This window comes from Narcine bancroftii, unplaced genomic scaffold (genome assembly GCF_036971445.1).
Source record: "Narcine bancroftii isolate sNarBan1 unplaced genomic scaffold, sNarBan1.hap1 Scaffold_41, whole genome shotgun sequence".
NCBI classification, from domain to species: Eukaryota; Metazoa; Chordata; class Chondrichthyes; order Torpediniformes; family Narcinidae; genus Narcine; species Narcine bancroftii.
In genome coordinates this window covers 3,372-22,454 of record NW_027212058.1, presented here as the reverse complement: position 1 = coordinate 22,454, position 19,083 = coordinate 3,372, and the positions used below count along the sequence as shown (strand labels likewise).

Sequence of the window (19,083 nt, the reverse complement as noted above, 5' to 3'; positions counted from 1 at the left end):
CGCGGCGCTTCCGGTGGAGCCCTGGGCGGGGCGGGGGGCGGGGCCAGTACGGCCGGCAACGGGGAGGAGGCCACGCTGCGGCCATGACGCCGGAAGGATGGAAGTTGGCGAATGTCGTCATCCTGGGATGCGCTTTTATGTTGGTCTTCACCGCCTTTCAAACGTGCGGCAACATCGAGGTCAGTGTGGAGGGCCCGGCCTCGTCTTGGCCCCGTCTCTCCTGAGGGCCCGGCCTCGTCTTGGCCCCGTCTCTCCTGAGGGCCCCGCCTCGTCTTGGCCCCGTCTCTCCTGAGGGCCCGGCCTCGTCTTGGCCCCGCCTCTCCTGAGGGCCCGGCCTCGTCTTGGCCCCGCCTCTCCTGAGGGCCCGGCCTCGTCTTGGCCCCGCCTCTCCTGAGGGCCCGGCCTCGTCTTGGCCCCGTCTCTCCTGAGGGCCCGGCCTCGTCTTGGCCCCGTCTCTCCTGAGGGCCCGGCCTCGTCTTGGCCCCGTCTCTCCTGAGGGCCCGGCCTCGTCTTGGCCCCGTCTCTGCTGAGGGCCCGGCCTCGTCTTGGCCCCGCCTCTCCTGAGGGCCCGGCCTCGTCTTGGCCCCGTCTCTCCTGAGGGCCCGGCCTCGTCTTGGCCCCGCCTCTCCTGAGGGCCCGGCCTGCTCTTGGCCCCGCCTCTCATGAGGGCCCAGCCTGCTCTGAGGGCCCGCCTCTCATGAGGGCCCGACCTGCTCTTGGCCCCGCCTCTCATGAGGGCCCGGCCTGCTCTGAGGGCCCGGCCTGCTCTTGGCCCCGTCTCTCATGAGGGCCCGGCCTGCTCTTGGCCCCGTCTCTCATGAGGGCCCGGCCTGCTCTTGGCCCCGTCTCTCATGAGGGCCCGGCCTGCTCTTGGCCCCATCTCTCCTGAGGGCCCCGCCTCGTCTTGGCCCCGTCTCTCCTGAGGGCCCGGCCTGCTCTTGGCCCCGCCTCTCATGAGGGCCCGGCCTGCTCTGAGGGCCCGCCTCTCATGAGGGCCCGACCTGCTCTTGGCCCCGCCTCTCATGAGGGCCCGACCTGCTCTGAGGGCCCGGCCTGCTCTGAGGGCCCGGCCTGCTCTGAGGGCCCGGCCTGCTCTGAGGGCCCGGCCTGCTCTGAGGGCCCGGCCTGCTCTTGGCCCCGTCTCTCATGAGGGCCCGGCCTGCTCTTGGCCCCGTCTCTCATGAGGGCCCGGCCTGCTCTTGGCCCCGTCTCTCATGAGGGCCCGGCCTGCTCTTGGCCCCGTCTCTCATGAGGGCCCGGCCTGCTCTTGGCCGCGTCTCTCATGAGGGCGCGGCCTGCTCTTGGCCCCGTCTCTCATGAGGGCCCGGCCTGCTCTTGGCCCCGTCTCTCATGAGGGCCCGGCCACATCTTGGGCCCCGTCTCTCATGAGGGCCCGGCCTCATCTTGGCCCCGTCTCTCATGAGGGCCCGGCCTCATCTTGGCCCCGACTACAATATTTTGTATATAGTCTCTAAATTCCTGCCTTTTAAGTAGCATGGAGTTTAACCTCCATCTATATGTTCTTGGTGGGATGTCCTCCAGTTCTATTGTAAATAGCAGAGGTGAATGATCTGATAGTAATCTAGCTTTATATTCAGTTTTTCTAACTCTCCCTTGAATATGGGCTGACAACAATGTTTTATGCCTACTTGAATAATATGAGTATTCCTTCTCTCTTGGGTGCTGCTCCTCCATATATCCATGTTTCATTTCCTGCATTGATTTAACCATCACTTTATTCTTTTTACTAGTCTTTTGTCCAGTTTTATCCAACATTGGATTCAAATTAAGGTTAAAATCCCCTCCTATCAATATATTTCCTTGTTTATCTACAATCTTCAAAAAAATATCTTGCATAAACTTTTAATCCTCTTCATTAGGTGCATATATATTGAACAAATTCCAAAATTCTGAATATATCTGACACTTTATCATTACATACCTCCCTGCTGGATCTATTATTTCCTCCTCTATTTTGATTGGTACATTTTTATTAATTAATATAGCTACACCTCTAGCTTTTGAATTATAGGATGCTGCCATTACGTGTCCTACCCACTCCCTCTTTAATTTGTTATGTTCCACTTCAGTTAGATGTGTTTCCTGCACAAATGCTATATCTATCTTTTTCTTTTTTCAGTAAATTTGATAGCCTTTTCTGGTTAATTTGGTTATGTATTCTATTAATGTTTATAGTTCAACATGGGCATCTCATATCCTGTTTACACGTCATTTCCGCTTCCTCACCACCACCATCCCCCTTTTCCCCATTTTCATCTCTGTTTTCCCTTTTTAAACTCAATGTATGATAACACATTTAAAACATAAAATACTTCAATAACTTCCATATCCAATATTCCCTTAACCTCAAATGTCGTTCCCCCCACCCCCCCCACTCTCTGAGTTGCCCCTTATCCCTTGCCAGGCAACCACAACTCTCCTTTCCATTTGGATTGCGAACCTCCTCGCAAACGTCAACTGATTTGGCAGTGATGGTTATTCTCTCCCACCCAACACCCCCCCCCCCAGAAAACATTTTTTTACATATATAACAAAGTTCACCCTCTTTTTTTCTCCTAACTTCCTTTCTTCCGTTCTCTTTCCCTTCTTTAGTTCTTTACATATACATTAATTTTACATCTTTATATATATTTTATCACCGTTCTTCATTCTTGTTACAACTCTTCATCTCTCCTGTCCTGCAGGTGTTCTGCAAATTCTCATGCTTCCTCCGGATCTATGAACAGTCTGTGTTTCTCCCCAGGGATAAATATTTTAAGCACAGCTGGATGTCAACATAAATTTATAACCTTTTTTCCATAGGATCAATTTTGCTGCATTAACAAACTCCTTCCTCTTTAAGAGTTCAAAACTTATGTCTGGGTAGAAAAATATTTTGTGACCCTTGTATTCCAATGGTTTATTGTCTTCTCTAATTTCATTCCTTGCCTGCTCCAGTATATTTTCTCTTGTCGTGTATCTCAGAAATTTTACTAAAACGGATCTTGGTTTTTTGATGTGCCCGTGGTTTTGGAGCTAATGCTCTATGTGCCCTTTCTATTTCCATTCCTTCCTGCATTTCTGTCATTCCCAGGACCTTTGGGATCCATTCTTTTATAAATTCCTTCATATCTGTGCCTTCTTCATCTTCCTTTAGGGCCACTATTTTTATATTGTTTCACCTACTATAATTTTCCAAGATATCAATTTTCTGAGCTAACATCTCTTGTGACTCTTTAACTTTTTTGTCACTTTCTTGTAATTTTCTTCTTAAGTAATTCACTTCCATTTCTACAGCTGTTTCTCGTTTTTCCACATTTTCTACTCTTTTCCCTATTTCTGTCATGACTAGCTCTAATCTATTCACTTTATCTTCTGTATCTTTCATTTTACTAAATTCTAATGTCAACCATTCTTTTAATGCTCTCATTTGTTCTTGAAAAAAAATATAACTATATTCTGTCTATCTGTTTTACCTTTTATTTCTCTATGATCTTGGTCTTCTTCCTCTTCTTCTGTGTACCTGTGTTTGTGTCTTCTTCTCTTGTATCTGTGTCTCTTCTGACTTTCCTGATGAGTTGCTTGTCTCACTTTGCTGGGCTTCTTCTTGCTTGGCTTCTTGCTGTTGATCCTCTTCTTCTGGGCTATTCGTCTGTTGGGCCTCCTGTTGCTGTTCTTCTTTCCTTTCACTCCCTTTCCTGTCACTTTCCTCTTCTTCCAGCTGAGAGCCCTCGTATCGGGCATCCCTCAGCTGGTCGTGTTGTGTTTGCCTGCTTCTCAGCTGAGCCCCCCTCCCGTCGGTGTCCTCCTCCTCCTTAGTAAGCGAACTTTTGTTTGGCTCAGAGAGCCATTTTGTGGTTGTGATAATTGAAGGTCCAATCACACCTTCCATGTTCTGTTTCTGGCAGGTCCATTTAGCTGATGATTTTTTAAAAATCACAAGCTAATTTTCTTTGTTTTTTTAATGTACTATAAACATTTCAAGTTTTAACGCTAGAGAGTTGTATATGCTGGAAATCTGAAATAAAAACACAAAAATCCAGAAATCTGCAGCAATTTGGGCAGCTTCTGAGGAAAGCATAAACACAATCTTTCAGGTCAAAGAAGCTTCATTATTAACTCATCTTAATACTGATGATGGTTAAGATATTTTACTGCATTCTCTGCAGTTGGACATAAAGATTTGTTGATTTGAGAAGCAGGACGAATTGGTTAGTTTTACTGTGTTGTTATCCAATCATATATCTTGAGGTTTTACATACAGGTGATGAAAATGAAGTAATAGAATGAATTGGCTCATTTGTGTTCCATTCTGAACAATTCAAAACTGATGCAGTTTAGAGTCTAGTGGGGCCTGTTGTAATATAGGAACAATCAGATATAGTAACTTTATACAGTACTATAGTTGGGTACTGGTGTTCTTTATCTCAATTGAAAATTTTCAAATCTTGTTCATGAATTTATTGATTGGAGTAAATGCAAAATAAAATTGATTCAGAATCACCGATTGTGGAAACTCATTTTAAATTTGCATTGATATATGGCATATTCATTTTCAAAATTGAGAGTATTGATGGGTCTCTGCAAATCACTGAGCAATTTATGTTAGAAGATTGATGGGAGTAACTAAACAATAACATTCTGGTTTAAGTAAGTGACAATTGCTTGCAAAGAACTATTTTAAATGGATCAGTATAATTCACTCATAACTGGATACATCGAAATTCATCCACACAGTTACAATGATCATGGAACACATTGTTGTTCCAGATACTAAATCAGTATCTTCAAATACTTCCACTTCTAACAGGCTGGCTTTGAATCATCTGAATAGATTGTGTAAGACATTGATTACTGGGGAAAGAATGTTCTTTCTAATTCAAGTATTGATTTTTATTTAACAGCAAACAGTCATCAAGAGCATCAACAGTACACAGTTACATGGAAGTGGATATACCAGGTTTTTTAAATTTTCTTTTTATTCTATAATGGTGCTTCATTAAAATTTTTGTGACACAATATTGAAGTGTTATAAGAGCTACACAACTTAAGTGAAATATATTTTTTAAATTATCATTTAAAATTTAGTCGTACAACGCAGTAACAGGTCATTTCGGCCCACGAGCCCATGCCACCCAACTACACCCGATTGACCTCCACCCGATTGATCTACACCCTCGTGCTTTTTTGAATGGGGTGTTATATGTTGTAATGTTTTATCCACTATTGAGAGAAAAATCTGTTAATGATAACTATAACATTGTGCCTGCTGCAGTTCCTTTATTGAAATATTTATTGAAGGTGAGTGCATGGTTATTTCTAGCAATTCACAGTGTTGACATTGATTTCTGTTTCTTGTAGTTTGGCGATAATTTATACAGTGTTTTCTGCCTCCAATCTGTTGACTCCATCAATTATTGCTCTTTTGGGATCTCGACTTTCCTTGTTCATTTCTGGCCTAGTATACAGGTGAGTCACATCGAGTTCCCTTGTATGTTTGTGTTTACTTTGTTCCATCTGCTACCTTGCACTGCCAGCATTCTTTGTGTTTTTTCAAAATGGTCCTTGGTACCATTTTTGGTGCAGAAATAAGTTGCAAAATTTTTGATGATGTTTACATCAATTTGGAATGCTTTGCACAATGGAGATAGAGGAACTCCATTATTAATGGTGCCCCTTGAGTTTCATCAAACAAGACTTTGATCCTTTTACTTGAATGTCGTTTATTATCCATTTGATATTGCAAATGTAAATGTAATTAAAATGTCTTTTTAAAAGAAGTGTCAGAATTCATCTTGGTTTCATTTTGTTTGTGTGCATATTCAGTCGCCTTAGCATTTGGCTTCCCACTATCAATGATTTATTTTGAGGCATAGTGATTATTCTAAATTTAGAAATTGTTACTGCTTTTGCCATAGCTGTAAAACAACACTTGTCAATTGGACATTTTTTAAAATGTGCAAAACTGGCTTAATGATAATGTCCTACCATCAAATATTAATTCAGTGAATCACAAACAATTAAAGTCAATACTATTTTTTTGGAACTTTAACTGTCCTTGACAAATCTATTTCTACTTTTATAAGTGATGATGTGTACAAAGGATAAATGGTTATTTTTTTTATTTTTAGAAGGAAGATTGGATCAAATAAGGTTGAGGTTATATCTGCTATAATGATTGGGTGATGGACACATAACATACAGTGGGAATAACCGATAATTTTTGTGTTGGTGAAACAATTTTGTCTTGATGCTCAGACTGCAGCCGTTTATAATCCGGGTCAATGAGTTAGATGAAGGCAGAAAGAATAGAATATCCTAAGAATGATGATATAAAGTGGAAGGAAATTTCAAAAGGGTTAACCCATTAAATGGTTGGTCAAGATGATAACAAAAGTAATTAATTTGAGGAAGTATGAATTTGGTGGGAAGATTGATTTTCATCAAGTGAGATACTAGAAAATGTTGACATACAGTGCTTTTACACATTGTAAAGTTGATAGATAAGTACAGCAAGCAGTTACAAGGACAATTGACACACCACTGTGAGATGTTACCTCTGAGGCACAATAGAATTATCAGGTTCAATACCATTATGTTTAAGGAAATTATTCTTGACATTGCTTGTTGTCTAGGGTATATCTAGCATGTCTGGTTGTAGTATACACAACTGTGAAAAGAAGTACTCAATAAGTAAGTAAAACCTCCTGGAGAGAGGGGATTCTGTTTCCCTGTTTCTTGTTTTCCACATAATCCACAAAATGGAAAGACTGCACTTAACTGGGCTGTGTCTGGTGTATTTATTTTGATCAATTTTTTTTTTTCTTTTCAGTGCTTATGTTGCAGTTTTCATTGAGCCATTCACTTGGTCTTTTTACATGGCTTCAGTCACCATTGGGATAGCAGCTGCAGGTCAGAATTTTTGACCTCTATTGACTCATGTATAATGGATATCACAACAGCAAAATACTGCCGAGAGTGCAAATTTTGAATAGGATCTGAAAATTGTGCAATTAATACTCCAGCAGTTCTGATTGATTTGAATTTTTTTTTCAATGCTGTAGATTGAAACACTGATGTTAGTTTTGGATGATACAAGTTATTAATGCTATTCTACTGGTTTCCAATACATGTGATTCATAATTGACAATAAAAAGACAATGCTGGAGGAACTCAGCACGTCAAACAGTGTACCTTCGATAGCAAAGATAAAGATATATTACCAATGTTTCAGGCTTGAGCTCTTCATCAGGGCCTGATGAAGGACCCATTCCTTGATGAAGGGCGCATACTTTTGTATTTTACTTCTTGCATTTGACAATCTTTTTTAAAATTTCCTCACTCTTAATTTTATATTCTGAAACTGCTAGCCTGGTCAGATCGTCCCTTCTGTGATTATTAGTGTTGCCCTGCTTTGACATGTTCTGGGATTTCACATTTTGCATTCCAGCATTCAATATTCACCCATCTACTCTGGAGATTCTTGAGTTGGAATTTTAAGTCATTCTTTAAAAATATACCTGTTGGGAATATCTTGTATTTCGTGATTGTAATTCACCACCTCTTATTTTATATATATATATATATATATATATATATATATGCTTATTCATTAGTATAATGTGTTATTTGTAGATGACCATTGTTGCTGAATGTTTTCCTTAAATTAATGTAGACTTATTGATAAACATTCAGTAGAATCATGATGTTTGCCCAGCTGACTCCTGTAAAATTGGTTTTACTCTTGAGGATTAAATTGGACCAAACAGATGAAATTTGTTTCATTGTTTGAAAACTCCAATTAGCAACTTCCATTTTTAAGATTTGAACATATTCAGGCGAGTTGATGAGCATTGAAAGAGCCTCCTCCTCTTCAATTTCTTTTAAGATACATTTTCAAATGGACAAAATTATTTATTTTTATTTTCTTTTGAAAAATGATCAATATAATTTCTTGAAAGCCAACAATTCTCTCTTTCCCCACAATGAAAAAATTCTACATTTACTAGAGAATTGTTTTTCTCTTCTCCTCATGTCTCACTACATTTTTCCTGTGGACCTTGACTTTGTCCTGAACAAATTTTCCTGTACTTGGCTTGTAACCATAGTTTTTGCATGTTGGCTCCTGTGCCATCTAGAAGTTAGCTTGTTGGATAAAAAGTATAAGAATCTTCTGCTGTTGGTTCCATTTGTCATTTTAAACTGGAGGTTGGTCGTTGTTGAATTGTTTAAAAAAAAGTTTAGCAAGAAATTAAGAATAAATGACATCTTGCCTCCATTTCTGTCATTAATTCTTGATTTTTTCCAAGCATGTTTAAAATTGTGATAGTCTAGCATTTGCATTTGCCCGTGTGGCCAAGCTTTGGTGAGTTGCTGAGTATGAATCTTAAATGTTATTCTTTGCAGCTGACGTTGAGTGGGTGATGCTAATAAATTAAAGTACTTTGTATTATTTTATGTTACTGCATTTTGAAATCTTGAGAAAAAATTTACAGTAATGAATGTCCATTACTCCAGCGATTCAAAACTCTGATGAAGAATTTTTAAAACTGGTTGCAAATGTTTGTAATGACTGACCATTCTTTATTTGATGTTTTTCAGTGATATGGACAGCACAAGGCAATTGTCTAACAATAAACTCAAATGAAAGTACAATTGGACGAAACAGTGGCATATTTTGGGCATTGTTACAATTTAGGTATTTATTTATTTAATGTAACTATTATTGAAACATATTTAGATATACAAATGTGTGATATACAAATGTGAACTTTCCAGATGCCTGAAGTTTCTTACTTGATTTCATCCTTTTATTTAAACGAGGAATGATGCATGCAACATGCCATTTATGATGAAGTGAAAATTTGAATGTTGTATTTTGTAGAAAATAAGTAACTTTCAAATGCCTGCTCGTTTTCTCCCCTTATTTGAATGAATTCCACACCCCACTGTCACGTTGGAAAGATTATCAGGTTTGGTGGGCTCATGGAGAGACAAATCGACATAAGTGTTATAATCATTTGTAACTTTAACACACGGGAGATAAACGGGAAGAATGTTAAACAGCACTCGATCACTATTTCACTTAAACAACCATATAGACATTCACCTCGGACCTAGGTTGGACTCTGACAATAGCGAATCTATACTTGACACGCTCACACACTTGAGTACACACACTACAAACCAGGGTTCTTGCATCCAGTTTCCTGTACCAATGGTGCTGTGGGTCTCTATAAGTATTGATCTATTGCAAAACTACAGCTCAGCTTCAGTGTAGTGCACACCTTACCCGTGAAACCCCCAGCGATGTCCACAGTCGTGACCTAACGTGGAGCAACGTCTGGAGATTGTACCTGAAGGCAGAAAGAGAGAATGTGCTGTATGTTGGTGTTGTATACAGTGCTAATTTGTTCTTCAAGGCAATAATGACCCTAGGTGATTTAAATCTGCCAATGGCAAGGTGTGCACTAATGGGTGGCCAGAGTCCAAACTTGATTGACACCTGATGGGATTCTGAATAAGTTTCAAACAGGGAGGACACGTGACCACACGCAATCCACAATATTCCAGGCAGGCAGGAAGGCCACGCTTCCTCCCCACACAACATTCCACCCCTTGGAAGTCACATTACTCTGCAATCACTACAGAGACAAACAATACTCTATGTATGTTTTATAACTAAAAAGATGAACAAAAAGATCTTTTTTAAAAAAAAAATACGAAGCAAGCAGATCAATATATTCATAAGTGCTGGAGATGGCACAGAATCAAGGCATTGGTGAGGTGGAGATGTTGGTCAAAGTATCAGCTTGGTGGAGGGGGGATCGGGCACAAGAGTTAGAGATCAGGGTTCAGGCTGAAGGCTAAACAAATGGGGGTAGGGAAGGGGCATATCTTTGAATTGTATTGAAATAATTAGATGAAAATTTAAAATGTGAACTAGAAGACGATCTTAATTAGGGTGATGAATCAATCAGAAGTGTGGAATATTTTGGCTGCATAATTTTCAGTACACAAAAGTGCTGGAGAAACTAAGCAGGTCACGCAGCATTCATAGAAACCAAAGGGCAGTCGATGTTTTGGGCCTGAAATCTTCTTCAGGAGCCATAGATAACAGACATCCAATAAGAAGGTGGAGGAAGGGAAGTGGAGGATTACAGGCGAGCAGGTGCAGAATTTTGCTGTTTTTTTTATCCTGAATACAGGAGAGACCATTGTGTTTGTAAGTCTGGAGTTTTCTTTACAAGCTTCTCTTTTTATTTCAAATGAATTCTATTTTTTATTCTTTGTCCTAGCCTTTTATTTGGAAATCTGTACATATATTTTGCATGGAAAGGAGAAACTCGTATTTCAGGTCAGTTTTTATAACCTATGCTGAACATGTACAAAGAACAACTTATCCAGTAGGTTTTATTGCAGACCAGTGGTGCTTAATAACAGATTTAGAACTTTGCCTGCTTTGGTGGAGATACCTTGTTTAAAAAGTAACATTTCCTATCTATTAAAAATGCAATACTGTTTCACAATAGCATATTCCAAGAAGCAAATCAATCATGAAGGATCAACCATTCAATAAATATTTCAAAATGGCATAATCATTATTTACTTCACTGTACTATTTAATATTGTAGTTTTCTTTGTTCTCGATGGTTATTTGTTTTATTATTATGCCTGAACACTCGTACTTTTGCATTTCCACTGCCAACCTTAGCATGTACTTTGAGCTTTAAAGCCCATCATTACATTTAAACAGAAGTGATTGTTCATCTTTGCAAGCGATAACTTTGGCAGAGAATGAAATGCAACTCAATTGAAGATGCAGTTTGCACTGAGGCTTAAATCCTATCTTATCCATCATTTTCGAGGAAAAAGTGACAAATATGATAATGATAATCTTCAACTGTTAAGATACTAATGAATATAATGATCTCTGAGTACAGTTCTTAAGTGCCATTTCATAAATAACTCTCAACATTAACTTGCTATTTCATATTTTAAGGAGTAATCTTGCCCCTACTGAATAAAGTAGTCTGTTATTTTACCCTGGTAGAATAGGTCATCTTCACTGTGTTAACTTCATACAGTCCATTCCCTGCCATCCAAAGCTTGTACGAGAGAGTGATCATGAGCAAAGCTGAAAAAGCTTTAATGGGATGGAATTTGTTAAGAATGTCTAAGAGATTTTTTGTTTTTGTTTTGTGACACTCATCTTTCCAGAGATGGGGCTGCACTCAATCTTAGGAAATGAAACTAGTCAGGTGGTATTGGGAACAGCGACTGTAATTCTGTAAATTTTGAGGCACTTGTGCAAAGCATTAACCTTGACCTTCATGTTAAGGTTGAAAATTGTGAGAGGGCAGATTTCAATAGCATGAGACAGGACATGCAAATGCAAATGGGTAGTAAATGCTTGCTAGTAAACAACATCTGACAAATGGGAATTATTTTTAAAAACAAAGTTAGCAAGAGTGCAGACCCAGTATTTTCTGGTAAGAAGGAAAGGAAAATTTGATAGGATTAAGGAATTTTGGATAATGAAGAATATTGATCAGAAAAGGGAAAACAGCAAACCTGTATAGGCAACTGAATACATGAATTTCCTGAAGGAATGAAAGAGGATGGAGAAGAACACTGCCCAAGAAATGTCCTTGCCAAATGATTAATTTTTAATCTAATTTTTCCACTTTTCTAGCTCCCTAAATATTAATCATCATTTGCTGTTCCCTTTCTTCTAGCACTTCACAGAGACACTCAAGCACTCATCTTCTAGCACCACAGAGACACTCGAGCACTCATCTTCTAGCACTTCACAGAGACACTCGAGCACTTATTTTCTAGCACTTCACAGAGACATTCTAGCACTCATCTTCTAGTACTTCACAGAGACACTCGAGCACTCATCTTCTAGCACCACAGAGACACTCGAGCACTCATCTTCTAGCACTTCACAGAGACACTCGAGCACTCATCTTCTAGCACTTCACAGAGACTCTCGAACACTCATCTTCTATAGCAGTTCACAGAGACTCTAGCACTCATCTTCCTCACTATTCTGAAATTCTTATTTTCACCCACATTCTTTGATCATTCCTCCTCTTGCCACTTTAGAAAGAGAATTATATCGTCTTTGCTTGACCATTTCCTGCTTTATGGGAATGTTTTACCATCTTAACCCTACCTTCTGAAGTTACATTTTTCCCCCCTTCCTTTTGTGAATTTTACTGGCTTCATAGTTTCACCATATTTTTTTCTTTTTTGATATCTTCAGATCATGACCGTAGGACTGTTTATACTGCACTCTCTGTAATTAGTTTGGTGGGAAGTGTCCTTTTCATTCTTATAAGGAAACCTGCCCCAGAGCTGCAATCAGCAGAAACTGAAATATCTGATGCTGAACCTGAACCTACATTTAGGTAAACTTTTGCTTACATTTAGAATAATGAGTAACTCGTACTTGTAATTGTTACTTAAAATGATGAACATTTTCTTGCATGTTGCTCAAGACTGATGAATAGTTCCACACTTAGTGTATTGGATGATTTTTTAAAAAGATTTAATTTTCTTCTATTTATTGGTCTATACATAAATGTGTGAGTCTAAGTTTTATTTCACTTTATGAGCATTGAGTGCATATATAAACAGCTTTTGAAAACATCATATTTTCATTATTATAAATATACAAATCTCAACATTTGCAAGAGAAGCATCATTGCTGGATTTTTGAGGCATCTGAAACAATTTGAAAAATTCTGCTGCAGATTCGTTCTTTTATATTCGGTCTTTTTCTCTGAATCAGTTGTATTCTTCAAGACAGTTTGTGTATGTCAATGCATAATAGTTTAATAGCTGTATCAATTATTTTATTGATCCTTCGACACTAATTTATTGGTTTAAATCCACTCGTGTGCAAGAATACTGATGTTTATTCAACAATGTTTCAATTTGTAAATTCACATTAACTGTATACTTGCATAGTAAAACAAAAGTAATTTAAAGGCCTTCACATTCCTTGATTAAATGTGAAACCATAATTATACTGAGCAAGTGAGGACAATCACTTTTATTTCTCTAGCTGTATACATGCACAGAAAAGAGGCCAAGTTCATGTAAGCTGATTCAAGTACCTATTTATTTGGATACCAAATGTAAAGCAGATCTTGCTCTGTCTGTGACTCTGTGCCACTTCGTTTTCCAGGGCTATTGATAATGTTTTGCATTGTTTGCAGACCTCTGGGACAACCGTCAAAAGCAATAGCTGCATTCAGTAAGATTTTTTTTATTGAAGGTGTATGTACTCACCCAGTTTAAGAATTTGCTAAAATCTCTTGTGTGCTAATTAAAAGGAATTTTCTTTATGTTTATAACAGAAAGCGCAGTCAATATATTTCTTACCAAGGAAATGCTGCTTCTCAGTGTTTGTATTGCCTACACAGGTGAGATCCTTCCATCATCTTAACAAGCCTGTTAAAATTTGGAAATTACTAGATTAGTAATTTGTTGAAGTCCATTGTGCATCATAGATCAAAGTAATTGTTGAAATGTTTCTCCAAATGTATTTGGAGTGATTAAAATTATTTTTATTCATTATTACCATGATGAAAGAAGGTGCCACAACAAAATGCACTTGCTAAATAGTTTGTCATGTATTGGTGTTACAATTACAATGCATTGCACAACTTGAGGAAAGAAAAGTCTCAATACATGGTTGAAGGATATGTAGGTCAAATGGAATCACAGTCCTTGGTACGTAACTGAGCTCTAAAGAATGAACATACTTAGCTTTCCACTTCCGCTTGGTATTGCTACGATCTGAAATGCTATGGACTGTATTTGCACAATGTTGGTGCAATTTATTGGCCATTTGGTTCCCTGCTGATAGAGAAGATAATGGGAAGGGATGAAGAAATCATTTGCACTTTAATGATAAATGGAAAGTCATGAACCAAATGAATCAATGAAAACGTTGAATAATCTATTTTCTAGGTTTTGAGCTAACCTTTTTTAGTGGGGTGTACGGCACATGCCTGGGGGCAACAAATCAATTTGGAGACGATGCCAAAAGCTTGATTGGTTTAAATGGAATCTTCATTGGCGTTGGAGAAATTATAGGTTTGTAATCACTTGTTGTTTGTTATTAAATAATGAAATGTACTTTTGTTAAAGAAAACACATTTATTTATTTTGTATTAATTTTTAGGTGGTGCAACTTTTGGTTTGTTGAACAAGTTCCTCAGCAAGTATCTTGGCATTGGCAGAAATCCTGTAGTTCTTTTGGGTTTAGTATGTCACATTGTAGCCTTCTATCTCATATTCCTAAATGTGCCCAATGATGCACCCCTTGTTCCTGACAAAGGGACAAATGAAGCGGCCTATCTGATTCCAAGGTGAGTCGTACCTTTTTATTTGCGCTTCTCCCTGTTACAAATGCAATATTAGTCCTTTGTATTTTTGGCTTGGGCATTAAATCCATTTAGATGGTGCTGATTTGAGAAATGTTATGAAACCCAGAATTAAGTAAATATGGAGATGTATATTGAAACTGTTCAATTTGAGGATCAGCGGTTACTCATTGAGACAGATTTTTCTTTTCCTTCTGGGCCAAATTGCACTCAGTCCAGCCCATGTATCACATTGGTCTCCTGTGATCATGCTAATTTTGTTCCAGGACTTGCTGCCACAGCCATTTACCATGAGGCTCTGCCCTTGGACTATCCAGACAGCCTTTTGACAACATTGTCCAAATACCTCCGATAAGTCCTGAATGAGCCAGTTGAATGGCAATTGTAAAGCTGAGGGGCCAAAGGTGAATTTAGTTTGGCTCTGCTCCTGGACTTTTAAAACAGTAACTGAATCTTTTTACCACATCTTCTTGTACAGGTATCTGATCTCTGATTTGCAGGCATTCCTGACTTCTGCAGCGGACAGGTGCTGAAGTTAAGAATGTGGTGACCTGCAAAGAGAACATCACCTGTGGTTATTCATCAACAGTTGTCCCATTATAATGCACATGGCAAGTACATTCACTGAAGTGATGGTCCAATTTTTTTAAGATTTATTTTCCATGTAGTTCAAGGTTTAACAAAGGGTTTCCTTTTATCATTTGTTTCAAAGAATGGGATTAAATTGGTCAAAAAAAAGGTTTATTTTACAGCAAGAAAACAACAGTTGTGGAAGAGATGTTCCAGTATGTGCATGGATGAATTTTCCAGCTCACAATATCCCTTTTAATCCTCAGCAAATTTATTGCAATAGCATGCAGTTTCCTTCTGGGACTAGGAGACAGCTGTTTCAACACTCAACTCCTCAGCATTGTTGGATTTATGTATGCCCAAGAAAGTGCTCCTGCATTTGCTGTCTTCAAGTTTGTGCAAGTAAGAATGGAAAACTTTCTAGTGATGCAGATGATCCCAATCTTTTGAGACAAAATTGATTCAGCAACTTAAAGGGGCAGCACGGTTGGTGCAGCAGTGAGTGCAGTGCCTTCACAGTGCCAGCGATCGGGGACTGGAGTTTGTAGTTCTCCCTGTGTTTGCGTGGGTTTACCCCGGGGCCTCCGATTTCCTTCCACCATTCAAAGCGTACCAGAGGTGTAGGTTATTTGGGTGTAAGTTGGGCTGCACAGACTCATGGGCCGAAATGGCCTGTTAGCGTGCTGTAAATTTAAAATTTAAATTAATTGTAATTTCTAATGTTTTACAGAAAAGGAATGATTGAATAATCAAAAAACTTCTTTTTGCTTCTCCTCCATTATTACTTCATATTCCACTAAACTCTTTTCTTTTCTCCCAGTCTATCAGCGCAGCAATTGCCTTTGGCTACAGCAATTATTTCATACTCCAATGGCAGCTGCTTATCCTTTGCCTGGCTGGATTCTGCGGTTCTATCTCCTTCATCCTTGTTGAGCAGAAGGCAAAATCGAATTTCAGTGGTCTCAGTTACGAACGCATTTATTGAGGAAAAAGTCGATTGAAAATTTTTGATTGTTCGAAAAACATTATTAATGGAAATGCTGTTTTAAGCATTTTTCTGCAGATATCCATGAGCATTATTCAGAATCAAAGTTTAATTATTTGCCAAATAGACATTATTTACTGTTATAGACATATTTCATTAACAAGGGACATGATTTTATTTGTGATTTTTGGATGAGGTTTAAATGACTTTATTATGTTAAATAAAGGTGAATCACTGTTAAAAGTTACCATTTCACAAAATGGTACCTTCATTAATGTTGATGGTTATTTTAAATTTACATTAGGAAGGTTTATATAAAGTACAATTCTGATGATCTGAAATCCTCAAGTGACATGAAGTTTTTTTGGACCCCGAAATGACGTTTGTTCGGCTCCGAAAAAAATTTTGGGTAATTGAGGATTTTGGAAAAATAATTTATCCAACATTTCTTGGAGCTGAACTGACGTCACAGGTTGATTAAAAATTTTAGAAAAACCTCGGAGTAGAATTTCGAGTTTTTGGTGTTGGATTTATCTTATTTTGTTCAGATTGTTTTTTGGTGAGAATTAAACATTATTTCATGTTTTAAAAAGCCTTCCCTTATTGTTTGTTGTTGTTTAAACACTGTTAAAGTGATTTGCTGTTGCGATTGGGCTGGTTAAAAAAAAAACTGACCAATTATGTGAAAATATCGTTTATCTGAAATAGGCCCGGTCCATTTTGGATAATTGGAGTTGTACCGTATATCTTATGGGTAAATACTCTAAAAGTGTCAAAAAGTTATTTTTCATTTCCAGTGTTGGAGGTCGATATAATGGTGGGGGGGGGGAGGGGGGGTATTTGATGGGAGTTATTTTCAATCTTGCACAAGTACTTCACTCTTTAAATTTGTAATGAAAGCTTCTCATTATCATTAATTGTTCAGTGTGTCTGTACCGTTTCTTCAAAAATGGCTACAGATTTCGGAGTGACAAGCGTGAACAAAGGGAAACAGTTGAAATAGAGCAATTGAGAAGGAATTAAAAATGTCAAGTACTGTATTCATTATCTCTCGACTTATCAGTCACACCTTTTTAGAGTTGGGAACTGTATTGGTGAGTTTGTTTTACAATATTTTATAAACAGTTTATATCTGCAGTCACTAAAGATACCAAGGAATCTACAGAATTATTTTGGTTTCTTTACAAGAAAAAGTACTCTTCCCTCTCTAGTGAATTGGATGATCAATAAGCAGTCATTCTAACTCATTGATGGCACACTTGACACTGAATCATATGGTGGTGGGTTCATGCCCCATTCCAGAGACATGAGCAAAATCTGTGCTGGAAATGCCATCATTCAGATATTAGCAAAGCTTCTGTTTTGTACTTCAAAGAAGACTAGGGTAGCCTTCTGGTGACTTGGTCAATATTAATCTTTTGATCAACCCCATTATGAATAAATTAACATCATTGCAGAGAAAATTTTACAATTTTATAGACTCTTTAAAATAAATGTTGCAATTGGACAAAGTCAGCATGAACTTGTGAAAGGCACATCATCGATAAGGGGGAAACTGCAGTTACACAATAGTGATTTTTATTTTGACTTTCAGCCAGCATTTGATAAGGTTGCTAAATGAAATAGCATGTAGAATTGGGGAAAGAACACTGGGGTGGATTGAACGTTGGTTAATATCCACTGGAATACCTGAGTCATCCTTAGGTTGAGGAGCCTGTGCATCGTGGGGGGCTGCAGCCTCAGCTGTCTTCAATGCATTGCATTGATTTAGACAAGAATCCTGTACCCTATCAATGTTTTCTGAACGTTTTTGATGTCTGGCAATGCGAGGAAGGATGCTGAGAGACTGGCAGTATATGGACAGACCAGGTGAGGATATGGGAGAGGAAAAAAATGAGGTCATCCACTTTGGTTTAAAAAGTGTCCCATCTTTCTTTTAGATGGTGACTAGTTGAAAGGTATTTGTGTTTTGAAATGCTTGGGTGTACTTGAATAGAAAATAGTTTGAAATTGCCAAAGGATTTGAATACAAAAGTAGAATTGTCTTGGTTCAATTATATTGGACCCTGGTGAGACCACACCAGTAAAATTGTATCGTTTTGGACTTGCTGAGCAAAGGATACCTTCTCAATTTTTACAACTGTGTAACCAATGCAAAATCAATTACTTGGCCTAAAAGATTAATGTCCTGTGTATAATGAGATTTGAGCTTATTCAATCAATTTTGAGCTTATTTCAATGAACAGAAAACCAGCCATTGTCTTCCATTTACAAAGTTCTATGTATTAACCTGTCGTAATTGTGATTCAGGCTCTCTTAAAATGGTGACTATTTTCAGATGCCACTTCAAATATTCCAGTGAAATACCAAAAAAATGTCCATGTTAAGCACTTGTTTAGTTTTATTCTTGGAAACTGATGTACTGTATAGCATCTCTTTTAATGCACTGTCGGTCTGATTAGTGAAAAGATTAAAACCATTTCAAAAGTGAATGAATTTCATGCAAATTAATAAGTTGTAACTCTAACTTTATTATGTAAACCAGAAGGAAAATTAATGCTTTCTGTTAAATCCTGGATCCTGCTGGATTTACATCTGGATTTACAGTGGGTGGTTTTTGTGATATTGCCAAGAAATTTGAGCAGAATCTGCACAAATTCTGCCAAAGGTCAAATCCATGGGGAATGAAGAGATGAAATGCTTTCCGAACAGCATGAGAAGCATGATCTCCACACTACCAGCAAACCTTGTGATGATGAAATTTCTGTATTGAATATTATTTCAGATACAATAAATGTGGATTTTTAATTTCTACATTTAAATATCAACACCTTGCCCAGTTTTGATTGTTATATATTTCTTAGACTTAACAAATAACTTTGTCTCCATGCTCTGAATATTGTTAAAATGGCGACATTGGGACTGATTTTTTATGTCCTACTATCATTTAGTTTATTGCATGACATGAAATTTTCAGATTTCTATTTGCTCTGCCAGGCTTGTCAGAGGACATGAGGTTGGTCCAAAAATGCAGATTCTTGCACAGTGCAGGTGGAGGAGGAGGGGAGGGAGATGGTATTGAAGAGGAATTGTGTGGCCCAATCCTTTAATGGGATTTGCATAGAA

General features: G+C 38.4%; 1 protein-coding gene across 1 annotated transcript; it reads left to right on the top strand.

Moving 5' to 3' along the window:
- The first annotated feature begins 29 nt into the window (after positions 1 to 29).
- mfsd11 (major facilitator superfamily domain containing 11) lies at positions 30 to 18,449 on the top strand. Its single transcript, XM_069913061.1, has 13 exons — positions 30 to 179; positions 4,905 to 4,960; positions 5,362 to 5,469; positions 6,833 to 6,912; positions 8,602 to 8,698; positions 10,299 to 10,357; positions 12,272 to 12,416; positions 13,230 to 13,267; positions 13,371 to 13,436; positions 13,987 to 14,112; positions 14,201 to 14,387; positions 15,239 to 15,374; positions 15,793 to 18,449. Exons 1-13 carry the CDS (start codon positions 84 to 86, stop codon positions 15,955 to 15,957), a joined length of 1,359 nt encoding a protein of 452 aa, XP_069769162.1. The 5' UTR covers positions 30 to 83; the 3' UTR covers positions 15,958 to 18,449.
- The last annotated feature ends 634 nt before the right edge of the window (positions 18,450 to 19,083 follow it).